At 56.0% G+C, this 23,670-nt stretch overlaps 12 protein-coding genes and 1 non-coding gene across 13 annotated transcripts; 5 read left to right on the top strand and 8 right to left on the bottom strand.

Annotated features, from left to right (window-relative positions):
• K452DRAFT_152041 (uncharacterized protein) lies at nucleotides 1-497 on the bottom strand. Its single transcript, XM_033535546.1, has one exon. The coding sequence runs from the start codon at nucleotides 426-428 to the stop codon at nucleotides 129-131; it is 300 nt and encodes a 99-aa protein (XP_033399761.1). The 5' UTR covers nucleotides 429-497; the 3' UTR covers nucleotides 1-128.
• On the bottom strand, nucleotides 359-442 carry K452DRAFT_t50. The gene has a single exon. It is a non-coding gene; the product is annotated as a tRNA-Gln (tRNA).
• Nucleotides 498-930: 433 nt separating the features above from the next.
• K452DRAFT_267156 (uncharacterized protein) lies at nucleotides 931-2,477 on the top strand (the record flags this gene model as incomplete). The annotated part of the gene is made up of 2 exons (XM_033538830.1): nucleotides 931-1,226; nucleotides 1,295-2,477. The coding sequence occupies exons 1-2, from the start codon at nucleotides 1,111-1,113 to the stop codon at nucleotides 2,475-2,477; spliced, it is 1,299 nt and encodes a 432-aa protein (XP_033399760.1). The 5' UTR covers nucleotides 931-1,110.
• Nucleotides 2,478-4,860: 2,383 nt separating this feature from the next.
• Nucleotides 4,861-5,455, top strand: K452DRAFT_152025 (uncharacterized protein). The gene has a single exon (XM_033535545.1). The coding sequence runs from the start codon at nucleotides 5,009-5,011 to the stop codon at nucleotides 5,354-5,356; it is 348 nt and encodes a 115-aa protein (XP_033399759.1). The 5' UTR covers nucleotides 4,861-5,008; the 3' UTR covers nucleotides 5,357-5,455.
• Nucleotides 5,456-5,891: 436 nt separating this feature from the next.
• On the top strand, nucleotides 5,892-6,320 carry K452DRAFT_306682 (uncharacterized protein; the record flags this gene model as incomplete). Its single annotated transcript, XM_033543005.1, has 1 exon — nucleotides 5,892-6,320. The coding sequence occupies one exon, from the start codon at nucleotides 5,892-5,894 to the stop codon at nucleotides 6,318-6,320; it is 429 nt and encodes a 142-aa protein (XP_033399758.1).
• A 275-nt stretch (nucleotides 6,321-6,595) lies between these two features.
• On the top strand, nucleotides 6,596-7,764 carry K452DRAFT_325332 (uncharacterized protein; the record flags this gene model as incomplete). Its single annotated transcript, XM_033544769.1, has 3 exons — nucleotides 6,596-6,620; nucleotides 6,687-6,783; nucleotides 6,867-7,764. 3 exons carry the CDS (start codon nucleotides 6,596-6,598, stop codon nucleotides 7,762-7,764), a joined length of 1,020 nt encoding a protein of 339 aa, XP_033399757.1.
• Nucleotides 7,765-8,314: 550 nt separating this feature from the next.
• K452DRAFT_223282 (uncharacterized protein) lies at nucleotides 8,315-11,420 on the bottom strand (the record flags this gene model as incomplete). Its single annotated transcript, XM_033536607.1, has 4 exons — nucleotides 8,315-10,597; nucleotides 10,648-10,882; nucleotides 10,935-11,171; nucleotides 11,230-11,420. The coding sequence occupies 4 exons, from the start codon at nucleotides 11,418-11,420 to the stop codon at nucleotides 8,315-8,317; spliced, it is 2,946 nt and encodes a 981-aa protein (XP_033399756.1).
• Nucleotides 11,421-11,766: 346 nt separating this feature from the next.
• K452DRAFT_285256 (uncharacterized protein) lies at nucleotides 11,767-13,884 on the bottom strand. Its single transcript, XM_033540083.1, has one exon. The coding sequence runs from the start codon at nucleotides 13,611-13,613 to the stop codon at nucleotides 12,078-12,080; it is 1,536 nt and encodes a 511-aa protein (XP_033399755.1). The 5' UTR covers nucleotides 13,614-13,884; the 3' UTR covers nucleotides 11,767-12,077.
• A 1,851-nt stretch (nucleotides 13,885-15,735) lies between these two features.
• On the bottom strand, nucleotides 15,736-16,636 carry K452DRAFT_345471 (uncharacterized protein; the record flags this gene model as incomplete). The annotated part of the gene is made up of 4 exons (XM_033545457.1): nucleotides 15,736-15,880; nucleotides 15,936-16,269; nucleotides 16,327-16,460; nucleotides 16,507-16,636. 4 exons carry the CDS (start codon nucleotides 16,634-16,636, stop codon nucleotides 15,798-15,800), a joined length of 681 nt encoding a protein of 226 aa, XP_033399754.1. The 3' UTR covers nucleotides 15,736-15,797.
• Nucleotides 16,637-18,372: 1,736 nt separating this feature from the next.
• K452DRAFT_151952 (uncharacterized protein) lies at nucleotides 18,373-19,389 on the bottom strand. The gene has a single exon (XM_033535544.1). It carries the CDS (start codon nucleotides 19,267-19,269, stop codon nucleotides 18,760-18,762), a length of 510 nt encoding a protein of 169 aa, XP_033399753.1. The 5' UTR covers nucleotides 19,270-19,389; the 3' UTR covers nucleotides 18,373-18,759.
• A 1,662-nt stretch (nucleotides 19,390-21,051) lies between these two features.
• K452DRAFT_151771 (uncharacterized protein) lies at nucleotides 21,052-21,779 on the top strand. Its single transcript, XM_033535542.1, has one exon. The coding sequence runs from the start codon at nucleotides 21,149-21,151 to the stop codon at nucleotides 21,578-21,580; it is 432 nt and encodes a 143-aa protein (XP_033399752.1). The 5' UTR covers nucleotides 21,052-21,148; the 3' UTR covers nucleotides 21,581-21,779.
• K452DRAFT_151937 (uncharacterized protein) lies at nucleotides 21,780-22,789 on the bottom strand. The gene is made up of 2 exons (XM_033535543.1): nucleotides 22,071-22,789; nucleotides 21,780-21,989 (listed from the first exon to the last, which is right to left on the bottom strand). The coding sequence occupies exons 1-2, from the start codon at nucleotides 22,637-22,639 to the stop codon at nucleotides 21,980-21,982; spliced, it is 579 nt and encodes a 192-aa protein (XP_033399751.1). The 5' UTR covers nucleotides 22,640-22,789; the 3' UTR covers nucleotides 21,780-21,979.
• K452DRAFT_285250 (uncharacterized protein) lies at nucleotides 22,592-23,601 on the bottom strand. Its single transcript, XM_033540082.1, has one exon. The coding sequence runs from the start codon at nucleotides 23,544-23,546 to the stop codon at nucleotides 22,941-22,943; it is 606 nt and encodes a 201-aa protein (XP_033399750.1). The 5' UTR covers nucleotides 23,547-23,601; the 3' UTR covers nucleotides 22,592-22,940.
• Nucleotides 23,602-23,670: the final 69 nt, after the last annotated feature.

Genomic DNA, 23,670 nt, shown 5'->3' with positions numbered 1-23,670 from the left:
AAAAAAAAAGGCGGTTAGTGGAGTTTGGAGTGAGTGGGTGTGCCCAGGGTCCCTCGCATTGGAACACGAAGATGGTGCGGGGCCAAGGGCGATGCTGATGCTGATGCTGATTGCTGATTGATGCTTACCTACTTACCCATACCTGTGCCGATGTCGATGGCGATGGCGATGGCGATGCGTGGGGAATGGAAGAAATAAATAAACAAACAAACAGAGAAACAAAAGTGGGAGCGCGGTCGGGAATAAGGGCCTTTTATTATTATTATTTTTATTTTTGTTGTTCTTGTTGTTGTTGTTGTTGTTGGTGTTGATGTTATTGAATCATGCAAAAAAACATAGGAGGAAAAAACAAAAATTAAGGTCGTGCCCGGGATCGAACCGGGATTGCGAGAATGTTCCGAAGAGTCAGAATCTCGAGTGCTAGCCATTACACTACACAACCTGTGATGGAGTTGACATTTGAAAGCGCGTACTATAATAATAATAATTTTAGAGTGGTAAGTGGGGATGATGGTCACTGTTGTCTGTTGTTTGTTGTCTGCCCTGCATCCCACCGACGTGGTTGTTGGCTGTTGGTTGCTTCGCAGCCGCGGGGACTGCTGCTTCACGTGCATGGCGCTGGGAACGTCACGTTTGGAGCGGTATCGCTGTACCTAAGCAGATCTTCTTGCCAGAGGAGGCTCTCTGACTTTGGAAGGTCTCCCCGGCCGGCCCTTGCCTACCCTGCAGACCAGCAACACGCAGACGCGCCGTTGCTACGAGTACATAAGGTATTGTAGGTGACCGGACCCCGCATCCGGTCCGGTGTCGGGGTCGTGTTCCGTGCATCTACCTAGGTACTGATACCTACCTAGCTGTGTGGTTGTGGGGAAGACGACAGCTGGTGAGGGCGGTTTTGAATATTTAAGCTAGGTCGTTGTTTCCTTTCGTCGTCTTCTCTGTCTTCTCCGTCTCTCAATTGACTTCGTCCCGTTGGCTTCGTCGTCACCCTTTCTATTTCCTTAAAGAAATCCATTTCCATTTCTGAACTTCTCAACATACCCACCTCCCGTGTCTCATCATCTCTGCTTGTTTCTTCTAGTTCTACCTACTCTGTCTCTGTCTCCCACCATGGCGTCGACACCCTCCTTCATCGCCCAGCACGGCGCCCACCGCATCCGCACCATCGACATGCACACGACAGGCGAGCCCACACGCATCATATACGCCGGGTACCCAGAGCTCCAGTACGTGGCCCATCCCAGCTAACCCTACAACAGTATCCCCCAACTAACACCGCCAACCCATGGCATAGAGGCGCGACGCTGCTAGCGCAACGCGCCTACGCGGCCGCCCAGCACGACGCTCTCCGGCGCGCGCTGCTGCTCGAGCCCCGCGGCCACCGCGACATGTACGGCGCGCTGCTGCGGCCGCGCACCGAGCACACGATCTCCGACAACGCGCACATGGGCGTCCTCTTCCTGACCAACGCCGGCTACAGCACCATGTGCGGGCATGCGACGCTGGCGCTGGGCCGCATGCTCGTCGACTGCGACGACGCGGCCATCTTTCCTCAGCGGGGCGCGCTCGTGGTCGACGAGGCGCGCAGGGAGGTCGAGGTGCGGCTGCATGCACCGTGTGGCGTCGTCAGGGTCACGGTGCCTGTTGTGCTTCGAGACGCGGGCGCGGACGCGGAGGGGACGGGCACGCCGAAATGGCGCGCGGACCCAACCCGCCCGGTGTGCTACCTTTCGGTGCCGAGCTTCGCGACGGGCCTCGACGCCGCCGTCTCCGTCTCTCCGGCGCTGCGCTGGGCCGAACTCGCCGCCTCCTCAGGCAGTCCCGACGCCGCGGCAGCAGCAACAGTCACGGCAGACGTAGCCTACGGCGGGGCGTTCTACCTGCTAGTGCGGGCGTCGGCGCTGGGGTTTCCCTCGGACGCGCTGGCGACGGTGGCGCGCACGCGCGACGGGCTCGCGCGCCTCGAGGCCGCGGCTACGGCCCTCACGGCCGCGTTCAACAGGGACGAGGGCCTGCGCGCGCGCTATCTACGGCACCCGGACAGCGGTGCCGATAGGGGCGGCGAGGCTGCCGCGCTGGAGTTCTTGTATGGCGTTATTATCACCGACGACAGCGAGGCGGGTGGCGCGGGTAAAGGGGGAGAAGGAGAGGTAGGCGAAGAGACCGGGCTCTGCGTGTTCGCGGCGCGCCAGATCGACCGCAGCCCCACGGGCTCGGGGGTGCAGGCGCGGGTGGCAGCGGCCGTGGCGCGCGGGACGCGGCAGCTGGGGCAGCGGTGGCGGTACCAGAGCGTCGTGTCGGTGGGGGCTGGGGGCGAGGGGGCATTTGTTGGGCGCGCGGTCGAGGAGGCCGACGAGGTCGTGGTGCAGGGACGCAAGGCGGTGCGCGTGGAGGTCGAGGGCAGGGCGTGGTATATGGGCGCGGCGGAGTGGGTGTTGGAGGATGGGGATGTGGTGGGGAGGGGGTTTGAGGTGTAGAGGTGTGCTTCTTGGTCTGCTTGGATGTATATGCTTATGGTTAATGATTGTAGCTCGTTCTGCCCTGGGTGAACTTATGTCTATTTAGCTATATGCGGCTCATTTGGAGCATGTCGTTGACTGAAGTAAAGAGTGAGGAAAGAAAAGGAAGCGAATAGGCACTAAACCTCAACAATATATATACACACATCGATTGTTTTCTACCTTGTTGTGCATGTATCTGTATGTATCTATATCCTATCTATCTTCGAGAACTCCAATGTAATAGACCGTGATCACTAATAGATTTTCAGTGTTTCAAGCAATTGTTTCTTACTCCAACGAGTAGCATGAACGCCCATCTCGTAGCACCGCGTAGAACAGTGACTGTTTACACACTCGCTGAGCTAGTATTTGCTACTCTCATCGTCTTTTACTTTATTTCCTGTCCCATTGCAAAGCCGTGAATTACTTACAACCACCGAAGCCTGGTAGGTAGGTTTGAATGAATGTGGATAGGTGTATTTGTAGTATAGTGTTTTCTACCCGCCAGCCCACCGAATTGTACATACGTCGGCTAGCCTCATTCATCATTCGCTTGCACCATCCAAATTTACCTGGCGCTCCGGTCTAGTTTACTTAGATTACTTAGACAACTAGTGAGCCGACGAACGGGTGTCCGTACATCAGCAAGGATATAAAGAGGAACGGATAGAATAATGAATAATGGATAAAGGACGGAAGAGCCGAACACCTACTTATACCGCAACAGCAGTAGCAGCAAAGACACCACCACCACCACCACCAACGCCCGCCTTAACAGCCTAACCGACCTCCGAACCGTCCGCCCTGCCTTCCTTCCCACAAGCCTACTCCCCAGCCGCATCGATCCACCAACTTCTATATATCAGACCATCACCCCATCACAAAAAGCAAAGAGAGACCAGACCCCCAATTGGGAAACCCCACGCAATATCATCGGACCCCAAAAGCAAAACCTGGAAGCATCGAGATCCGAATTCGATCTACCTGGCAGCACGTGCGTACATATGTCGCTGTCCGTGTCAACGAAAAAGAAAACGCGGGAAATGAAAGATGCATGTATATGTATGTGTTTTATATGCAATCAACTACTGCTGCTGTCGCCAGGGCGCTACTGCGCCACTGCGCTACGGTGTTAACTAAAAGCATTAAGCCGCGTTGCTTACGTCTCGGTAGCGTAAATGCCATCCATCTATTTGATGTATGCGGTTACTGTCTACTTCTTACGCTGTTATGGCAGGTTAATACACGCGTATGTACATGGATAAATAATTGAGAACAATTTATAATTTTTTTTTTATTTATTTTTTTAGGGGGGGGGTCTAATTAACATATAGCTCTGTCTCCAGCTATTACACTGTGTGTGTGTGTGTGTGTGTGTGTGTGTGTGTGTGTGCAAAGTACGAACCGCTCGGAGCCAGTAACACTTCAGACAGAAAAAGCAACCTTGGGGACAGGTGAGAGTGGTGATATTGTTGCTGGCTGTCGGTTAGTTGAAAAGGAAAAAAGGATGGAGGCAGAAGGAGAGAGGGGATCAATATAGACCCGATAAAGACGCATGCCATAAACTCTACACGTATATGCAACGCCATACACGACGCCAGACGCAAGCCGCAAAAAAGGTATGTGCTTAAGTGGGCTAAGAGTGTGTCAGTAACGGCTTATGATGAGTCGAGCCACACGTGCTCACCTATCTGTCTATCTGTCGATCGAAGTTCCAGAATTACCGGTTTCTTTTTTGAAAAAAAAGCCACGGATGATGCTGCTGATAATGGATGATGGATGATGGACGCAAAGCAAAGAGCCACAGAGGAGGGAATAAAGGAAAAAAGAGAAAAAAACAGGAAAAGAAAAAGGAAATTAAAAAAAAAAAAAAAAAAAAAAAAAAAAGGGTAATAAACAAAATAATAAATAAATAAATAAAACACAACACTAACAAAGACCTCCCCAGTACAGCAATAAAGTCAGGCCCGAAGGCCCTATAAACTCGCATATAATGGCAGTTTCCTAACGGGTTATGACAGTGCTGTTGGTTCTCACTAAGTAACCCGCCAATTTAACTAATTAGAATAGCTAGCGCCCTCGGTTGGGTTAAAGAAGTAGCCGCTACGTAGTGGCGCGAAGGAATGCGACCATAGGAAAAAGATGGATTGATGAAGCAATCCGTGCCTACCCGCACTCACACTACCATAACAGCATTCAAACGTACAGGAGTATCAGTGTGTGTATACGTCGCTTTCATGCTATACTGCCAGAGTAAAAAGTAGCTAGAGCAACCCATGCCAGTAAACTCAATTTCTGTGTGCTGTGCCGTAATGCCCCCCACAAACAAAACCAACTTTGCAAAGAAGCCCCAACACACAAAACCAACAGACAGCCAAGTCAAACAAACCCGCAAACCATACATATTCGATAGCAGCGAAAACCAGTAAATAGTAACCACAATAAAACAAGACAATAAGACAAAACAAACGCATTCTCATGTTCTTTTTGCGTCAAACCCAAGTTACATGCTCCCTAGAACCCCCGTAAGAAGCAAGGCAAGACAAGACAATACAAAAAAACACACGGCTGCTCAACGCAACAACGTTCAAAACAAGAGGAAAGTCAAAGTCAATAAACAGCCAAGTCAACAAAAAGTCTCTCAAAGCAAGCAAGCAAGCAAGCAAAAAATAAGGCCTCAACAGGCACGGAACTCCACGTTGAACGCGCGCGCACACACTCCATACACACATGCCCACACACATGCCCGAGCGAGTAAAGAGAGGGAAAACAAACCACGCAATGAAACGCACAAACAGACAACAACAACAACAACAACAACAACACGCCGCGGACGATCGGGACCACCTAACTGACTGACTGACTGATTGACTGGGGGGACGACGGGATTAGCGGACAGCCTGACAGACCAACTAACTGAGGGACGGATGCTTAGTAGCAAACCTACTACCCCCCCCCTCTCTCTCTCTTCACTCCTCACTTCTGCTCTTCGTTCCTCCCCTCCTTTGTGGGATACCAATTAGACCATACCAAGCCAAGTCAGAAGAGAAAGATGCAGATGAAGAAGAAGAAGAAGAAGAAGAAGAAGGAAAGAAACGTGGACGACAACGAAGACGACGAGAGAAGGGAGAAAGAGGAAGAGGAAGAGAGGAAGAGAAAGGAAGAAGAAAACAAACCCGAAACATCATCAACGTGTACACATACACACCCTCTCTTCTCTCTCTCTCTCTTCATTTTCCACTTCTTCTTCCATTTCTTCATCTTCCTCTTCCTCTCCTCACTCGCACACAACCAACCACCACCACCAACAACAACCACGCACAAATTCCAATCTCCTTTGTCCTGTCTGTTTGTCTGCCTGTATTTGTCTGTCTGCTTCTGCATCTGTCCATGTGTCCATATGTCCGTATCCGTGTCCGTATCCGTCCGAATGGCAACACTGGTCCCGGGAAGAAGTTGCAAAGGACAGACACGGAGCTTCTAAGTCTTGAGAACCAAAAGGTCGGCATCAAAGAGCAGATATATCTGCTCAATAAGGAAGAAGAGGCCCTGAAAAAGTCCAGGGCCGAAGCAGAACTGCAAAACTTACAAGCAAACCCTTTGGTGTGGCGCGTGAACGTGCAGCGCCCCTCACCGGAACGCGTCTGCAACAGCGCCCAAGCAGGCAGAAACGCGCAGTGCAAGCCCGCATACAAAGCCGCGTACACAGCACCGAACCCAGACGTACCGAAAGCGCTCTCTGTGCTGCACCACGCACACACAGCACGCAAGCGGACGCGACGTCGTCAACACCAAGGGCCCGGAGGTAAACCGGCCTAAGCCCCGGAGCTGGCCATGACGCAATGACACCAGAACGAGCAGTGTAACCGCCGCCAGCGATGGCCGGCGACGTCGGATCCGCCTCCACCGCGACGCGCTTAATAATTGCGCGGGGCGGCGGATTTATAAAAGACAGACGCTGCTTGTGGCTGTATATGTAGAGTAGGTAGCTACTGTACCGACCTTCGTCGCACGCCAAAATCTCACTTGCATACGCCACTCCCGCCGCTACCCTACCTAGTAACCAGTTAATCAGTCAATCAATCACCGCCACCATGAAGGAAGCTATGGTTGCCGATGGTATGTCGTCTCCCGCGTCGAGATACGCATGTTGCTCAAGACGACTAACCCGCCCCTCCGCACTAGGCCCCGTCGTCCAGATCGTCGACTCGCCCATCCCCGAGCCCGGCCCGGACCAAGTCGTCATCAAGGTCGCCGTCTCGGGCTCCAACCCCAAAGACTGGTAAGGCTAAACACCTACCTACACCAGCAGCACAGCCAATCCTCCATCTTCCTCTTCCCCCCCACTAACGCCTACCCCCCCAGGAAAGTCGTCAACTGGTGGAAGAAAACCCTCAACACGGGCGACGACATCGCCGGCACCGTCCACGCCGTCGGCGCCAACGTGAGCGAGTTCCGGCCGGGCGACCGCGTCGCCGCCTTCCACGAGATGATGGAGCCGCACGGCTCGTTCGCCGAGTACGCGCTCGCGCACGCGCACACGACCTTCCACCTCCCCAGCAACACGTCCTTTGAAGCGGGCGCCGCAATCCCGCTGGCGGCCATGACCGCGGCCGTAGGGCTGTATCTGCGGCTGGGGCTGCCGCACCCGTGGACGCCGGCCACGGCACCCACGCCCCTGGTCGTCTACGGCGCCGCCAGCGCCGTCGGCAGCTACGTCGTCCAGCTCGCCCGCCGCAGCGGCGTGCACCCGCTCATCTGCGTGGCGGGCAGCTCGGCGGCGCACGTCGAGGCCCTGATCGACCGCTCCAAGGGCGACACGATCGTCGACTACCGCGGGGGCGACGAGGCCGTGGTGGCGGGCATCAAGGCCGCGGTGCCGGCGGGCACGCAGCTGCTGCACGCGTACGACGCCGTGTCCGAGCACGGCAGCTACGTCAACATCGGCAAGGCGCTGGCGCCGGGCGGCAAGCTCACTCTCGTGCTCCCCGGCAAGGAGTACGACGGCATCCCCGACAGCGTCGAGCAGTCCATCACCAATGTCGGCGCTGTCCACAAGGACGACAAGGACTTTGGCTTCGTCTTTTTCCGCTACTTTGCCAAGGGCCTGCAGGACGGATGGTTCAAGCCGCAGCCGCAGGAGGTCGTGCCCGGTGGCCTGGGGGGCGTGCAGAAGGGGCTCGAGAACCTGCGCGATGGCAAAGCCAAGGCCGTCAAGTACGTGTTCCGGATTGCGGAGACCGAGGGCGCGGAGAAGGCTTAAGAAGGAGGAAGATAAGGGATGTGGTAAAGACGGATGGATGAATGGCTGGAGAAAAAGCCGCTCAGCAGCGTGTGACTTGTAAGAAAGAGATTTACTAGAAGTTAAAATGACTAACGCGACCATAATGCTTCTTCGCTCGCAAGCAAGCTGATCCCCAGCCTCGTATAGACACGATCGTGGATAAGCATGCCCAAGAAAGGATGAAAAGAAGAAGGAAGACAAGAAAGAACCACCTCCAGTATGGTACAGCAATCCGCCCACGCGTAGCACAAATTTCCCCGATGGCGACCAGCCCTGGTGGTGTGGCGATGGCTGTCGATGCAACTGTAACGCCGGTTACCCTTGAGAACCGCAAGACTCCCTCCCAGCCCCCGTCCACCCATGGCCAGGCAGTCAAGAAAAGACCAATGACCAAAAAGCCGAAGACAACCCAATCTAAGCCGACGACGACGACCACGACAATGCCCCTTTCCGATCCAATCTGGGATATCAAAAACCGCGTCCCCTCTCCATTTCTCTTCTAAGTCCTCCCTGAAAGCAATATATCCCTCTAGCGCCACGCGCTCTTCGACCCGGTGCTCCCACCAGCCCTCACACCTGGACGCACGGGTCCACCGCTAGCCAAGCCCGTCACACCCGCACCCCTGCCCCTATCCTCGCTCATCGTAACCCTGCGAGGCGCCGCGCCGGGGCCGGGTTGCTTGCTGATGCTGGTGCGGCGGCCATGCAGGACGCTCGGCGGGCTGTTGATGCGCTTGGTTCGGACGCGCATGCCGTTGCCGCCGACGCTGGCGCTGTGCCCGTGGCCGGCCGTGGCGGTGCCCGTGCGCTTGATGGCGGTGCGGATCTTGGAGACGGCGGCGTGGTTGTCGACTAGCCAGCTCCTATCCTCGTCAGAGCCGCTCCCTGATGTCTTCTCGCTGTCATTGGGCGTCGCGTCCGATGAGTGAGACCCCGACACGACGTGCAGCTGTGAACGCATTAGCTGGTGAGGCGCCTTGTTGGCGGCCATCTCGCGTAATGGGCTAACTTCCGAGTCGGAGCTAAATGCTGGAAGAAGCGGCGAGCTGTGTGGGCCGTTCTCGGCCCTCTTGGAAAGGAAGCCTGTCTGGAAGCGGCTGGAGCGCGGCGCGGGTTTGACTTCGAGGCTCGAATGAGGAGGTGCGGGGATGGGCGAGGAATTCAGCTCTGACGAATCGTCAACGTTATTGCTAGAGACGATGGCATCGAGGGATTGCGATGCGTTAATGGTCTCGGGGGAGGCCTCGACGGCTTGGGGCGTATCCGTAAAATCCGCGAGTTGCCCGTCCTCCGTATCGTCCCGCCACCTCACGCCGCGTTTGACGGGACTCTTCTTCTTGGGTGTGAACTGTATGCCCTTCTTTGCGGGACCGAGCTTGCGGCGCCGTGGGGAGGTGATGATCTTACTGGGCGAGGTAGGCATCAAGCTTGGACGTGCTGGGCTCAAGAAACCTGGAGGCGGGATTCCCTTGTACGGCGACGGACCCAGCAGGTTAACCGGCTTCCTGCGCTTCGGCGTGCCGCGGTGCGTGGGGGGAAAGGCTTCGACGACGGGGAGACCACCTTCGGGCTTGATGACCTGTGATGTTACGTCCGTGCTTGAAGTGACTAGCTTGCCCAGCATATCCTTTGCTGTGCGTATGGCTTCCTCCTCGTCCATTGCCATGATCTGGCCAAGAATGGCCACAGTCTCAAAGTGTGCCTGAACAAGTACCTGCACAATTGGCGCATCCCCTCCTCTCTCTTGGTCAAGCACTGCTGTGTATGCTTCCCGGTCCGCTCTTGACTTGAGCAACTCTGCCTCGCGCTGCAGGGTGGCGATCTCGCTGCCGACATCTGATCCCTCGGCCTCCTTCAATTGCCGCACACCCATCTGCAGTGCAGTATCGACCGCCCGCTCCCAGTTGTTCTTGGCGATCCGCTGGTGGTAATGCTGCCTGCTGCCTTCCAGCTCAGCCTGGACGCCCAGCGCCGTTTTACGCATCGCTGCCAAAGACTTGGGCGGGTCCTCATCTTCCCTCTTCTCACAAATGCCGTCGAACCCAGCAATCCATGCCGAAATCAAGCTGATGCGGCGCTCAATTTGCCTCAGCTTCTTCATCATGTTCGTCCGCTCATTCCGCTCCGCACCCGCATGCTCGTACGCAGCCCGGATCCGAGTAATGCCATCCTTTGTCAGACCATCGCGCTTCTCGCTCTGCTTCTTGAACTTGACATAAGCGGAGCCTTCGAAGTCCTTCATCTTTGCCGTGAGCTCGTCGATCATCTGCCGCTGCTCATCGATCTTCTTCAGGTAGTCCTTGACGTGACGGTTCACGTTGAACACGTTCTTCGTCACCTTGGTCTGGATGTTCTTCGCCCGGTTTGCATACCGGAGAGTATTCTGTGTCTCGTCGTAGTGTGCGCTGGACGGACTAACGCAGACAATCATGACAGTCCTGCAATTACCGCCCAAGGAGAATTTGAGGAGTCGTGTGAGCTTGGAGTTGCGGTAAGGGACATGGTTGCGCTTGCGGGGGTCGCATAGAGCGTTGATGCAGCTTCCGAGCGCGAGAAGAGACCTGTTGATATTGGCACCTTCAATCAGACGCTCTCCCCTGTTCTTTGTCGCGCTAGCACGTTCACTACCCGCCAAATCGATGATGCTCAGTGTTGCCATTGTGTGCGGCTCATTGGTACCCGCGTTGCGATCCTTAGATGCAACGTTGATTTGGAGAACGGCGTGCGAACGGGACGAGGTAGCGTTGGCTTCGGTAGGGGACATCGTTCGCCATTCGTTACCGCGTACGATCATCTCCATGACTTGCTGGACCTGCGAGGCTGTTAGACCCGAAGTAAACTCGTTGTGCGTTGTAATCTCACATTTTGTGGGTGGTGGCTTGTCAAACCGGCCACAGACACCGCCTGGTTGGCGTCCTCTCGCAGCATCAAGCCCTGCTTGCTACCGCCCGGTACCAGCAAATCGCGGATTGTCTCGTTATAAATCTCCAGATAGGAAAGCGAGATCTCCGTGGATTTCGTCTCCTGCAGCTCGGCCACCCTTTCAAAGAGCTCCTGCATCGTCAGGAAGATGATACCAGGTTGCTGTGCAGTTCCACTGCCGCAGTTGTCAGCATATATCCTACTGCCCTAACCTATAGATGGCATACGTGATTGTGTGCGTCTTTCCGCAGCCCGTCGCGCCGTATGCGAAGACCGTAGCATTGTAACCCTCCAGCACGCTGTCCAGCAGAGGCCGGGTCGTCCCCTCGTACACATCACCCTGCGTAGTGTTGTCGTCGAAGACCTTGTCAAAGGCAAAAGTTTGATCTTTGACCTTCTTTCCCATCGGGACCACGGATTTCGAGAAGCGGTGCATGGGGCTGTCTTCCGGGGGGTCGAATACTCTGGCGAGCAGGGGTTGTTAGCTCCAGGACAGCTACAGCAGAGGGACCTTGGACCTACAAACATCTTTCATCCACCACCTTGAGGACAGGGCGAAGGCCCTTGTGGTTCAGTTTGGGCGGGGCAGCAGCCAAGCTGCCGTCGCCCAGGAACATTGGCCCATCGTCGGTCTTGACAAGCTGAGCGGCCTCGCGGATGGTGAAGGGCCGCACTCTCACGGCCACGGAAATCGACGAAGCCCCATCCGCCATGGTGTGCACTGCGGACTCTTGGTCGTTAGTCGGTCGTCGGGTTCGTCACGTCGTAAAGGTCGTCGTCTGCTCGCTTCTCCGTCCGCATCAAGTACGGAGGTTCTGGCGGTGTTTTGTTTTGTGTACTTTGTCCCGTTTGCGGATTAGCGTCACGCTAGCGTCGAGCTAGATGCATTATGTCATCTGCTTGGACCCTGAACACGTCGCACCGGGCAGCGTCATCTCGGGCATCACTTGGACACGCTTCTTCCACCTCGGCCACGCTGTCGAACCCCGCCGAAGTGCCTGATGAGGCCAGATCACACAATTCAATGTCACTCGGCCGAATGCGCAGAAAGAGTTATTTTGCAAGTCTGAATTTTAAAATATGCTAAGCTATGTATGTAGAAGGGTATCGTTGTTCCAGCCAGGAACCCATGCGTTCACCCCGTCCGTCATCAATGAGTCGTGTGATCCGACGTCTAAAAGCGCTGACCTTCCCTTGAAAATGCAGCTAGCCGCCCAAGAGTGTGACGCATGAAATCAAAAAGTCGCGGTCCAACCAGTGGAGCGCAGTCATGCAAATGCAAAAATCAAAAATCAAACGCCATCGCTATGCAAACACTTCGTCGTAAGGATCGTGTAGGTAGTAGTAGTAGTCGTAATGATCGTGGTCATCTACGCGAAAGCGTAGGCAAAAATCGTGAAAAAGCATGAAAGCATCATCAAAGAAGGCATTGCGACTGCGGAAGAGGCGCTAGATGAGGCGGGGGTGGAGGCGTCGGTCTCGGAAGTCGAGCGGCGGACGATCTCCTCAACCTGCTCCTCCTCATCGGGGCAGGCACCCTTATCCGAGGGGTTCTGCTTGCAGTAGATCTCCTTAGCGGCCTGCTGGTCGGCAGGGTCGACAGAGGCAGACTGGCGGGCCTTGCGCCTCTCCGCACGAGGGGTGAAGGAGCGCTTGCTCTTGCCAGCAAAGTTGACATTGGCGTTCAGAGTCGTCGTGGTGGTCTGCTGAAGCGTAGCGACAGGGACCTCGGCGGTGACAGTGACCATCTGGGTAACGAAGCTCGAAGTAGAGGGAGTCTCGGTGACGGTGATGTAGACAGTCTGAGGGGCATCACCGGCATTGCCGTTACCGTTGTTGTTGGTGTAGGCCGGGGTCGTAGGAGTCGCCACAGGCGTAGAAACAACAGGCGTAGAGACAGCAGGCGTAGAGGCGGCAGGCGTGGAGACAGCAGGCGTAGCCGCCGCACTAGAGGCAGCCGAAGTAGCTGCGCCGGCAGACGTTGCAGCACCTCCCATACCCTGGCTGGGGTCCGAGGTCAGAGCAGTGCGCGACTGGTAGTCCGAGACCGCCTTGGATTGGGGGTCCTGCTGGCCGAGCTTGTACTTCTGCTCAGTGCTGCCGGAAGAGAACTGCTTGAGGTTGCTGTTGGCAATAATGTCGATATCGGAACAGGTCGTGTACCACTCGTCCTTGCCATCAGGAAGAGCCGGGTCCTGGCCGGCCTCGGTGGGCCATTGCCAAACCCAATAGACCGTGTAAGGCTTACCCGACTTGACGTCGGTGGGGATCTGCAAGTTGCTCTCGCAGTACTGCTCGTTCACTGAGTCGGGCTGATCAGGGTTGGGATCCGGGAATTTTTCCTGGCGGTTCTTGGAAATCTCGCTATTGTTGATCTGGTAGCAGCGCTCGTCGTCGTAGTTGTTGGTACCAAGGAGCTTGCCGCGTCCGTCTCCACCCTTGCCATCCTTGGTCCACTTGAGGACATCGGTAAGCTTCTCATCGTCCTTTGGTTCCGAAGTGCCGTAAAGGAAAACGGTGCCACCCTTCTGAGGCTTGCCCACTTGGTTTTCGGGAAGCGTAACGTGACCGTTCTCGGAATACTTCATGGCGATGTAATCACCGGCAGCGGCCTGAAGGCGCGGCCACTTCTGGTTCTGAGTGCTCGTTGTGCGCTGCGTGTCCTTGCAGAGCTTGTCAGAGTCGTTGATACGAGTCCTACCCGAATCGGCGGCCGGCAGAATGTAAACGTTGGACTCGCCATTGAAGCCGGAATCATCACGAGCGACAAACGCGCGAGGGTAGCCGTAGTTGCCGACAAAAGTACCACCCTGGGAAATGACGTTGAGCTGCTCAAGCCAGGTGTGCGCCGTAGCCTGCCCAATGAGCAGGGCGGCGGCAACGGCCTTGAAGGTGTTGGTAGGCATGCTGATCGAGATGTGTTGATTCGTCGTTTTGTTTTTTGGGATCTTGACCGGCAAGATTAGGTGTCGTAAGTTGATTTGGTGAGGCGCAAGTCGAAGTGTTTGCTGTTTGCTATGAATCGAGGCAATTGAAGGGAATAAATACAGTCAATACCAGATTGACAATGTGATTATTAGAAAGTGAACAAAGTGAACAAAGAAATCGTAACAAAAAAAGGACACTGTGTTGTGGGCAGCTTATTGTCTGTCCATGCCCGCTATTGTGGTGTTGAAGTGAGAGGCGGGTAGGGTAGGTTTATGAGTGAACAAAGAGAACACACCGAAACAAAGCGGCAAAGGGCACTGTGTGGCTCAACGTGAGAAAGCAGCAACGACAGCCAATGAAGCGGATCGTATACAGCCCGGCGAAACCTTGCTGAGATCTCTTTCTCACTCCACACATTCTGTAACAAAGGCGATAAGGCTGCTCCGGAGCCGCTGCATGGGTGGGTTCACGCGGCTTGCAAGCGGTTGGCTGTCGACGCGCATGCGCGCGCCTTCGGAAAAATCCATGCAGGTCGGGCCTCGATCCCGCAAGCCCAGCGGGCTGGACGTGAGAGAAAGCTCTGTCGATCAGCCTCGCTAGAGGGATTGGCGGGGAATCGCGCGCGCATCACGGCAAACAAAACATCCTTCGCGAGCGAAGCGGGCGCTGAGTGAACAGTGTCAAGCAGCCGCAGGCTTGGGTGGCTGAGAATTTTCCTTCGGGCGCCTTGCGGGACGTTACGCGTGGCTGGGATGGCCGTGTCGGGACGGGTGCGTGCCGTGTCATAGACGTCTGATGGAGATGCAATTGTGGTGGCCGAGTGAGGTGGTTGGGAGGCGAGCGGCTAGCGGGTTTCATCTTTTCGCTGGCCCCCCAGCCGTGATTGGTCCAGAGCTGCTCTTCGCTCGGCCCGCACAACACATCCTCTTCCTCAACTCCTCACCGACACCTATTGCGACTCTGCGCTGTATCCGCGTTGATGTCATTCAGACACGTCGAGATCATCGAACAGTCAGAGAACAGATGTCTTCGGAGAACAACCTTGCCATGAGTCTCAGCTCCTGAGCCTCTCGGCTTGCCGACCTGCCGGGCGAGTCCAACATTGAGCACGGTACGCAAACCCCAGTCCCGTTGAAACATCTGCCGCCCACATGGCATTCTTCAACCGCTGGAGCGTATTCTTGCGTTGTCCGACACCTACGCGCCTGCGCTTTCTGGGGTGCGCTTACGCGCTGTGTCACGGGACGCCGACTTCTTTGTCCCACCGTGCCCACTTCCTTCAGCCTTGTTACACGGGCCGTAGGAAAGATATATTGAAAACCAGGTTCCCCTCAGCGCCTACGGAGATTGCGCCTCCTCGACCTCCATCGCACTCTCCCGCTGTTCTCTCCGAAAGGCGCTCTACAGAGGAATACCTTACACTAGTGTGACTGAGATACCTACGGCAAGTGGGCATGTCTCTCATACCTAAGAGCATCATCTTCGGACCTCGACAGACGCGGAACTCACCGAGGCACTGGCTCATTTCTTTGTCCACCTGGCAGATATGGGGTCCATCGTGATGAAAGATCCGCACATGCCTCTTGGTCCTTGACCGTATCCACCCAACTTATCTGGCACATAGATCAGAAAAATGGCCCACTTTCGATGGAGATGCAGAGTTGTACTGTACGCGTGGCGTGGCACAGTGGCAAACGGCGCGCTTCGGGTGCCCGACCTCCTGAGGTGTCGGCCGACAGCCTGAGCAAAGGCAACCCTTCCTTTCCAAGGAACTTCCCCATCGGCTCGCGGTTTCTGCTGATGGATCATTGCGGCGGCAGACGTGAGCTACCAAAGTGTTTGAGATTAAAATACTTCAGCGCTTGGTCTTGGGGTCCATTTCTCTATCGCCCGATCGAATTGCATTGTTTGCCGAAAGATACAATATCAAGTTTTGCGAGGGTAGCAAGATGCACCATCTGTAAGTCCAGAGCCTTCTCGTTGAAATCAGTTCAGTCTAAAACACCAGCGGCCTGTCAATACCATGACCGAACTACACGATCAAGAGACTGTCAAAAGATATCAATAAACGTGGCTGCCGTTATTTCAGAATTTTAGATAAGTTGTATTCCAGCTGCGTCTCCCATTCAGATTTGCAGATTTTCTTCTCGTCACCACAGCGACTACACTTGTTTGTGCATTTGGAATGTAGGAAGGTCGATAGGTGTGATTCCGCCGGCCCACAAGCCGGCACATCCAGCCCAGTCTGTCAACATGTTATCATATCGCCACCTTAAAGAGCTAGGGAGCACCTCACTTACATCCAAAGAACCCGGACACAAAACTAAAGCAGTAAGCTGCGGTCAAGACTCGGTCGTCGTTTAGCATGTGGCCAACCGCCATCAGCAGTAACACAATGGCCAAAAAGAACAACGTGGAAAATAGCACCCACGAGCTTCGAATCGCCGCGACGGTGAACGCAACTGTCAGAATGAACCATGCCCAAAAGTAAAGCGACATAGCCTGAGAGAATTCAGGACTGAGGAGCTTGGTCTCCGAGTCAATATATGCGGACATTATGCCTGTGCCTGGAAGCCAGATCATGGCAAACGAGAGGTTGAAGGCGGCATATGAGGGAAACAAGGTCGCCCCGAACTGTCGTTCTCTGATATTAGACCTTGATTGTCGCGACAAAACTTTCGACATACGCACCGTATTTCCGGATATGAACTCCATGATACCAGATATGAACTGACAAACACCCCCGGAGAAGAGCAGCACACCAATCATCCCATTAGGCCTTGTAACTCTAGCACTGACGCCGTACGTCGACATCAAGAAGATGACTAAATTCAGTTAGGAGCATCCTTCAAAGCGGATTGGTATCATTACCCGTGGCAAAGGAGAGAAGGCCCAGCGGTGCTGGATTTGCAAAGCTACGGTGCACTACAGGCAAAGCCGGCTGGCTGCGATCATCCAAATGTCCGTCCTTTGTTCGAGGTTTGACCAGCTCGACGACCATAGCGGGATTGTCACTGCAGTCGTTCATGGTGACCTTCGAACTTTGGACAAAAAATTTGAAGAGACGGAGAAGAGGCCAAACTTGGACGCAAGATTGGAGGTTGAGAAGGTTCCTTCAGGATTCAGTTATTGATATACAAGGCATCTCCGGGGCGGGCAGGAGGGAGATATAAGAACATGGATGCTCCAATGCAGAAAGACCTACTGGAGAGACAAGACATAGTAGGTAATAGTACTGGTTTGGGATGAGACGTTCACCTGCATCAACAAAACAAGAACGTTCAAGGCCATTGACAAGATTCTACTAGCAGTGGACAGTTCTCATAAGTGTCCTGTTATTATCTGTCCCTTGTTCGACGAACTTCACGATGCATCGTCGTAGTAGCAATATCTACGCCGCAATCAAATGTCAACGGTTCCATCAACAACGTCAAATCCCTTGGTTGGATATTGATGAAATTGACGACAGGAACAACGGATCTTTCTCAAAAGCGTTCCAGAACCTATCAACTTCTTCGACACCGAGACTTGCTTGAAAGAACAAAGCGATTGGCAGATGAAGCCTACAACTACCGCCCTGCACGACACGAAGCTCCAGAAATAAGGTTCAAGAGAAATTGCAATTATTCATTCCGCAAACATCTCTCTGGAAGCAGTCGGAGAGTTTTACTGCTCAGCGACGTTCCCGGCCAGGACAGCCAGTTCTTAGCCTGTCTCACCAAATCGGCAGTTACCTGATGTCTTAGACAAAACTGACAAACAGTAAAAAGACCCTGCAGGTAGCCACTCCGAGACATGTCGTCTTCGCCTTTTAGCTCAACCACAGCCTCGGGAGGATCTGTCTTCCAGAACGGTTCCGCGAGCGGCAGTACCCCATACCCCGCACCTCCACGCTCCTGGTTCTTCTCCATAGCACTCGCATTATAGCGATATCGTCTACGATGTCAGCGAGAGGGCCCCACCATGACAAGGCTCGCGTACCCAAGAGCCTCGTTAGCGAGTCGCCTGCAGTGCCTACTTCGCGAGGCGGAGTGTATGCCTCCACACACCTATATGATCACCTACGCCACGTCAGTGGAGATTTATCAGCCACCACGTATGTATAAGACCCGCCTATACTCCACGACAAGCGACGGTTTCCCAGCCGCGCGCAACGGAACAGCCCGAACCTGGGGGATGTGGATGTGGATGCGCTGCGGCCCGCGCGGGACGCGAGGATCACCCGCTTGACGCTGCCTCGTGGCCGCCATGACCTTGATGGACATGGTGGAGACTAAGAAGATGGAGAAAAAGAAACAAAGGTAACGACAAAGAAGACTCTGGAAGGGAGAAGAAACGGGAGGTGCCGGCACCATGGAGAAAGCCGTCTCCACCAACACCGGCAAAATACCTTTGTCTTACCCTATAGTTCGATCAGCCAGATCGCAAACACACACGACATTCCTAGCTCCTTCACATTGGTTGCGAAAACTCAATCTGTCGATCTACCGTTGTCACACACTTCGTGTCTTCAGTTCCGTTGTGTAAGCCGGTACAGAAACTCCGCATCGACCGATCTGGCGCGATGGTTACTGGGAAGATCAGCCGCGCTTTTAACCATGGGGATATACAGATTGGCGAACGCGCCTGTGAAGGGGATAGGGATAAAAGGTGAAAGCCAGAGTATTTTCGGATGCACCGAGCGATTGTGGTTCTCTCGCAGTCCCCCCTCTTCTCAACCCCTAGCACAATCACACACATCACATAGCATACGTTCAGCACACCCAGCAAACACCCGGAGTCCAAAAATAACTATCGCTGCCTCCGTGCCAAAATCAACCCACGCACTTACCTCCCGGCTGCCTAAAGGCACCCGGTCCGGTACGAAAGGCTAAACGGACAAAGACAAGACAGGACACCACAACCAGGAAGCACAAAGCGAGGCGACAGCTGCCGCATGCCACGAATCAGCCACTGCCGGCACAGTCCATTCACATGGAGGAAGAGTTGGTCGCACAATCTCGTCGAGGCCGACCTCCTCGGCACATCCGAGAAGAGGCAGGCCGTGCGCACGCACGCAAACACATTAAAGCACGCACGCCTATAATCACATCCACACACACACATAGTAAAGCGGCCATATACCTACCCGCGCGACCCAATGGCGGCCCCCTGCACGCCGCAAAGGGCCGCCGTCGCCGCCCTGTCGCAGTAATCTCCGCGCGCCTCAACGCAGCAACAAGCAGCATCAGCTGCTACTGCTGCAAACACCCAATCCATCGCAGCGCAGCGCATATCCCCTTTCCGGGGCAACTCCTTTCCGGCGCCAAGGCCACGCGAAACGAAAGCAGCAAACGACGCCCCTTCGGAGCGTCCGCGTGCGCGCCGTCTCCCTAGTGATTTCCCAATATTTTTTCCCTCTTGACATGCGACGGCAATGATGCGGTCGGAGGAGCTGCCTAGTTTAGGTATTATCGATATTGGTAAACTGACTACTGCTGCAAAGTCGCCCGCCGCCCGCACTGCCCATCGATCCTCATCCAGCCACAATTTAATTCCCCGGAGGACGCGCTGCCTCAGCCACCGCGGAGTCCCTACAGATGGGTCCACCGGGGGGCGCTGACACCACCGCTCATCCCGACGCCATGCCTGCATGCTGCTAGACTAGTAGAGCTGACCGGGCCTCCTGGCCAGCACGGCCAGCTTTGGAAATAGCCCACGCCATGGCAAGGGCTGGCCTGACCTCTCCCGGCCGGTCAGACAACAACTAGCGGCCATAATCGGCAACGGGGCAGCACCACCACACACCACAGCCACAAGGGCGGCACACACGGGACAGCGGCAGGCGGCTGCGCGCCGTTTTGGCAGCGCCCCGAGCCAGCAGCGAACATGGCGCGCTCGTGTTTAGCTTTTTGCTGCGCTCTGCTTTCTTGGCTGCTCGCCGCCGCTGCTCCTCCCGCTGATCGCCCAGGGTGTCGCATGATTGATGGACATAGGCGCGCACGCCACAGCGCTCCCCCTGCCCGCGGCACATCGCGCCCTCCTCCACTATTGTTTGGTACAGTACGGATACACTCACAAACCACGGCCGCCTCACTCGGCGCCGCGCCCGCGCCCACTGGCGACGGGTCCTCGCGCCGCCGGTCAGGCTGCCTGTTTGCTTGCCTGCCTGCCTGCCTGCTTGCCGGTCTACCTACCTCTCCGTCGCCCTATAGCACCTACCTCAGCGCAAACGCCGCGCCCATAGCGGTACATTATTGTATTGCCATGCTTAGTCCTGCGCCGTATGCCCTTCACCGCGCAGCATGTATTACATGTACAATACGTACAGTACAGACACAAACTAGACGCAGAGGACAGGCGCGCCGGCGGCGCGAGCGTGCCGAAGCCAAGGCAAGGCAGGGCAAGGCAAGGCACCGGCACCGGTCAGCTTCATGCGCGCCAGACGCAGGAACGGCGGATGGGCGGCTGCGACTGCGAGGCGTGCGACTGACTGACTGACTGCCGTAGCTAGCCTGGGTGATGCGCGGGCGCGGGCGCGGCGCTGTTCCGTGTGCTGCTGCTGCTGCTGCTGCGCGTGTTTGTGCATGTATTGTAGATAGGTATGGTGTGGGTATGTGGAGCAGCTGGCTACTGCTAGCTGCTACTGCTAGTGCTAGCGCTGCTGCTCAACGGCCGCAGAAACGGCCGCCCGTGCGTTGCGCCGGCTGCACTGCGCAGCGGTTTGTTTTCGTGGTGTGGGTTTGGGTGGTGGTGGGTGTGGGGATATGGATGGGCTGGGCTGGACTGGACCAGACGGATGGATGGATGAGGGGGCGGATGGATGCGGGTTGTGGGTGCATTGCGGATGTGGATGTGGATATTGTACCTAGGTGGGTGCGCTGGCTAGTTGCTACCTTGTTAGTTAGTTTGCTGGTGGTTGGGTGGTATGTATTGTGCAAAGTACGAGGAGGAAGCTAGCTGCTAGCTGGAGTGAGTGCTAGGCTAGCTACTGCTACTACCATAGCCACGCGCTGGGCAGAGCGGATAATACGAGATACAAGATGCAAATTTGGAGCTAAACGGGAAATCTCGTGTGTATGTTTGTACGACTGTGCAATACCTAGGTAGGCAGACAACAACAATGGACGGAAGGATGGACGAGGGGGCGAAGAAAGCATCCGCCCACACGCAAAAGTGGGCAAGACCCAGCTTATCCAGGCAGGATCGCGGACAAGCAGGTACATGGACAGAACCGGTTCTCCAGCCTGCATCAGACCCCGATCGCCGCGGTAGTCAATACCCAACACCAATGCCATACCATACTCGACCATAGGTACCCACCCACTCACGCCCGTTGTCAGTGTCAGTGTCAGTGTCCTGTCTTGTCTTGTCTAGGTAGTAGGTACCTAGTCTTTCGGCATCGGCTTGTGGGCCTTCCCGACCCTGCCATGCCTGGTCCAGACGTCGCTGCGCTGCCAGGTTCTGCGTGCGTCTGCGTCTTCTCTGCCGTTCTGGTTCGCCGTGTTACTACCTGCTAGTTAGTGCATGACAGATGAGCAGTCTGTGCAGGAGCACCAGCAGGATTGACAAGCAGGGAGGGGGCGCGCGCATGCCAAAGTCAATGCCAGCACGCCTCACCACCACCATCCCTGTATCGTATTCCCACACACAGAGAGAGAGAGAGAGAAAGAGAGAGAGAGAGAGCAAGAGCAGGCGACAAAGGGACCGGACCAGACGCCTCAGTCTCAGCTCACCTCACCTCACCTCACTCCTGCGCTACGCTACGCTGCTACTCCGACCTCAGTCTCAAACACGCCTCTCGCGTCCTCAAACGCCCCAGGCCAAGACAATGCGAAACGCGACCAGGGCAGGCCAAGCCAGGCGGGCACCCCCTGCGGTGCCCCAAGCACTCCAAACCCCTCCAAACCAGGTCCAGTCTGGCACGGACAAGGTTGGCTCAGACAAGCAAGCGCCGTTAACCTAACTTGCTCAGCTAGTTAGTGCAGTGGAGCCCGCCTCGGAGCACTGCGAAAATCGTTAATATGCGTAGGGTTCGGCGCGTCACATGGGACCCTGAACGCTTATCACCGGCGGTGCTGGTGCTGGTGCGTGGGGCCGGAGAGGCAAGTCGCAAACAAGGCGCACGAAGATGGGCGGGCGCGTGTAGGGAGGAAGTTGGAAGGAGCGCCTGCGCGGCTGCCTGGACTGGACTCAGGACTGGCAAAGACCTACTGGCAGGGACCTTGGACAGGCAGGTCGATGATGGTGCCGATGATGCTGCAGGTTAGGGTGGAGCCGTCAATATGCGTAGGGTCATGACTTGATTTGGGTTGCGATGATGCTGATGGATGGGGCTTGGATCGGATTCGGGCGTGGGGCCTGGTCATTCCTTCCTGAGTGAGTGAGTGAGTGAGTGGGCGAGCGCGGCCAGACCGGCTGAGGATTGTCTGCTGTGTGGTAGTGGGCGGACAGACCTTCCGCTCCTCCTCCTCCTCATCCTCCTCCTCCTCTCTCTCTCTTTTTCTCTCTCTCTCTCACAACCACCACCACAACCACCAACACAATCCTCACCGGCCCGCAAAGCGCGCAAAAGACCACCACCACCAGCCAAAACGGCACTAGACCAGGGCGCGAGCATTGGCAACGACCCTACGCATATTGGATCACCGACGCCCCCGCCACCCAAAGGGGCTGCTATAGCAGGCAGCGGGGTATATAAGAACCACATGCCCGGCGCGCGCGCGCCCTCACAGCCCATGCCCATCCGGGCCGTCGTATCAGCCAAGCCGAACGCCCGCTGACAAGCCAGCGAACCAGACGACGAACACGCCCAGCCGACTCGACTTGACACGAGATGAGGCGAGGCAAGAGAGAGGGGATGAATCGATCGAGCCCCCCCCGACCCGCCAACCAGCCAACCAGCTGTGTGGAAAGAGAGAAGAAGAAAAAAAAAAAAAAGGGCTACTGCCAAGCCCATGTCGTTGTTGCCGTTGCCGTTGCCGTCGCCCGAGAACACCAAGTCACCTGCCAATGCCATCCGCATACGTTCGCCCACCCACCCCCATGAGGAAGAAGAGCTGTCACTAGTCGGCCGGTGAGGGTGTGTGCCGCGCCGCGGCCCCTGTGCCTGTAGGTGTGTGCTTTGAGCCCGCGCGCCACCGGTGACGACGATTGCAGCAGCTGACTACGATGATGATGATGGCCGTGGCCGCTGGTCGCCGGTCGCCGCAGCCGCCGCACACCCGCTCGCATATGGCCCGAGGCTCCTGTCGCTCGTGGCCGTGTACTTCATGCGCCGTGGGGGGCCATTGCACGATGAGCGGGCAGGAGGCACAGTGCGGGCGTCAACGTGGGCAGAGCGGGCGCCCTAAGTGGCGCGCGTGAGGCGCATTATAGGGGGGCGCGGACGGCAGCGCGCGCCGTGACAAAGACAAGAGACAGACAGAGGGGCTGGTGCGGTGCTGTGCTGGTCTGGTGCTGGAGCGTTTGCGGGCCTGTGCTCTGCGCATCACCGGTGATGAGTTGCGACGATTGCGATGGCGATGATGATGGGCGCGTCCGTCCATAGGCTTTCGCTCGGAGGCTCTTGCGCGTGCCGCCCTCGTGCTCCTCCTGCTTGCGGACGTAGGACGGCGGCGGAAGTGAGCAGGGTTGCGGCGGTGGTGGTGACTGGTAGTGGCCGACGTGGAGTCGACCGACCGCTGATCGCGATGTGCAGAGGGGGGTGTGCGTCGAAGCATCAAAGCAAGCTTGAAATCAAGCAAGCAAGCAAGCAGGGCAGGTTGGGTTAGGCTTGGGCCAGGGTCTTCCAAGGCCAAGCACCAAGCACCGCGCAAGATTGGGGGAGCAGATTGGAGACGCCTGCTGAGTCGGGCCGGTGGGCCCGGCGGGTGGAGTGCAGCTGCAGTTGATTGACGGTGCTGCTGCGGAGGGCCCCCGACCGGGGTCATGGTCGTACGATGCCTACCTACATCCAACAACCAACTAGGTAGGCAAATCGACCCCGTCTCTATGCGCCTGAGATTGGACTGAATGAGAGAGAGACGGAGACGGAGACGGAGAGAAAGAAAAGAA

The sequence above is a fragment of the Aplosporella prunicola genome (assembly GCF_010093885.1).
Source record: "Aplosporella prunicola CBS 121167 unplaced genomic scaffold K452scaffold_7, whole genome shotgun sequence".
Classification (NCBI taxonomy): Eukaryota; Fungi; Ascomycota; class Dothideomycetes; order Botryosphaeriales; family Aplosporellaceae; genus Aplosporella; species Aplosporella prunicola.
This window is presented reverse-complemented; position numbering and strand designations above follow the sequence as displayed.

Excerpts from the sequence above, each read along its gene's own strand:
- K452DRAFT_152041 (XM_033535546.1), bottom strand. The coding sequence starts at position 428 with ATGGCTAGCACTCGAGATTCTGACTCTTCGGAACATTCTCGCAATCCC.
- K452DRAFT_152025 (XM_033535545.1), top strand. The coding sequence starts at position 5,009 with ATGCTCCCTAGAACCCCCGTAAGAAGCAAGGCAAGACAAGACAATACA.
- K452DRAFT_285256 (XM_033540083.1), bottom strand. The coding sequence starts at position 13,613 with ATGCCTACCAACACCTTCAAGGCCGTTGCCGCCGCCCTGCTCATTGGG.
- K452DRAFT_151952 (XM_033535544.1), bottom strand. The coding sequence starts at position 19,269 with ATGCAGGCATGGCGTCGGGATGAGCGGTGGTGTCAGCGCCCCCCGGTG.
- K452DRAFT_151771 (XM_033535542.1), top strand. The coding sequence starts at position 21,149 with ATGAGCAGTCTGTGCAGGAGCACCAGCAGGATTGACAAGCAGGGAGGG.
- K452DRAFT_151937 (XM_033535543.1), bottom strand. The coding sequence starts at position 22,639 with ATGCGGATGGCATTGGCAGGTGACTTGGTGTTCTCGGGCGACGGCAAC.
- K452DRAFT_285250 (XM_033540082.1), bottom strand. The coding sequence starts at position 23,546 with ATGACCCCGGTCGGGGGCCCTCCGCAGCAGCACCGTCAATCAACTGCA.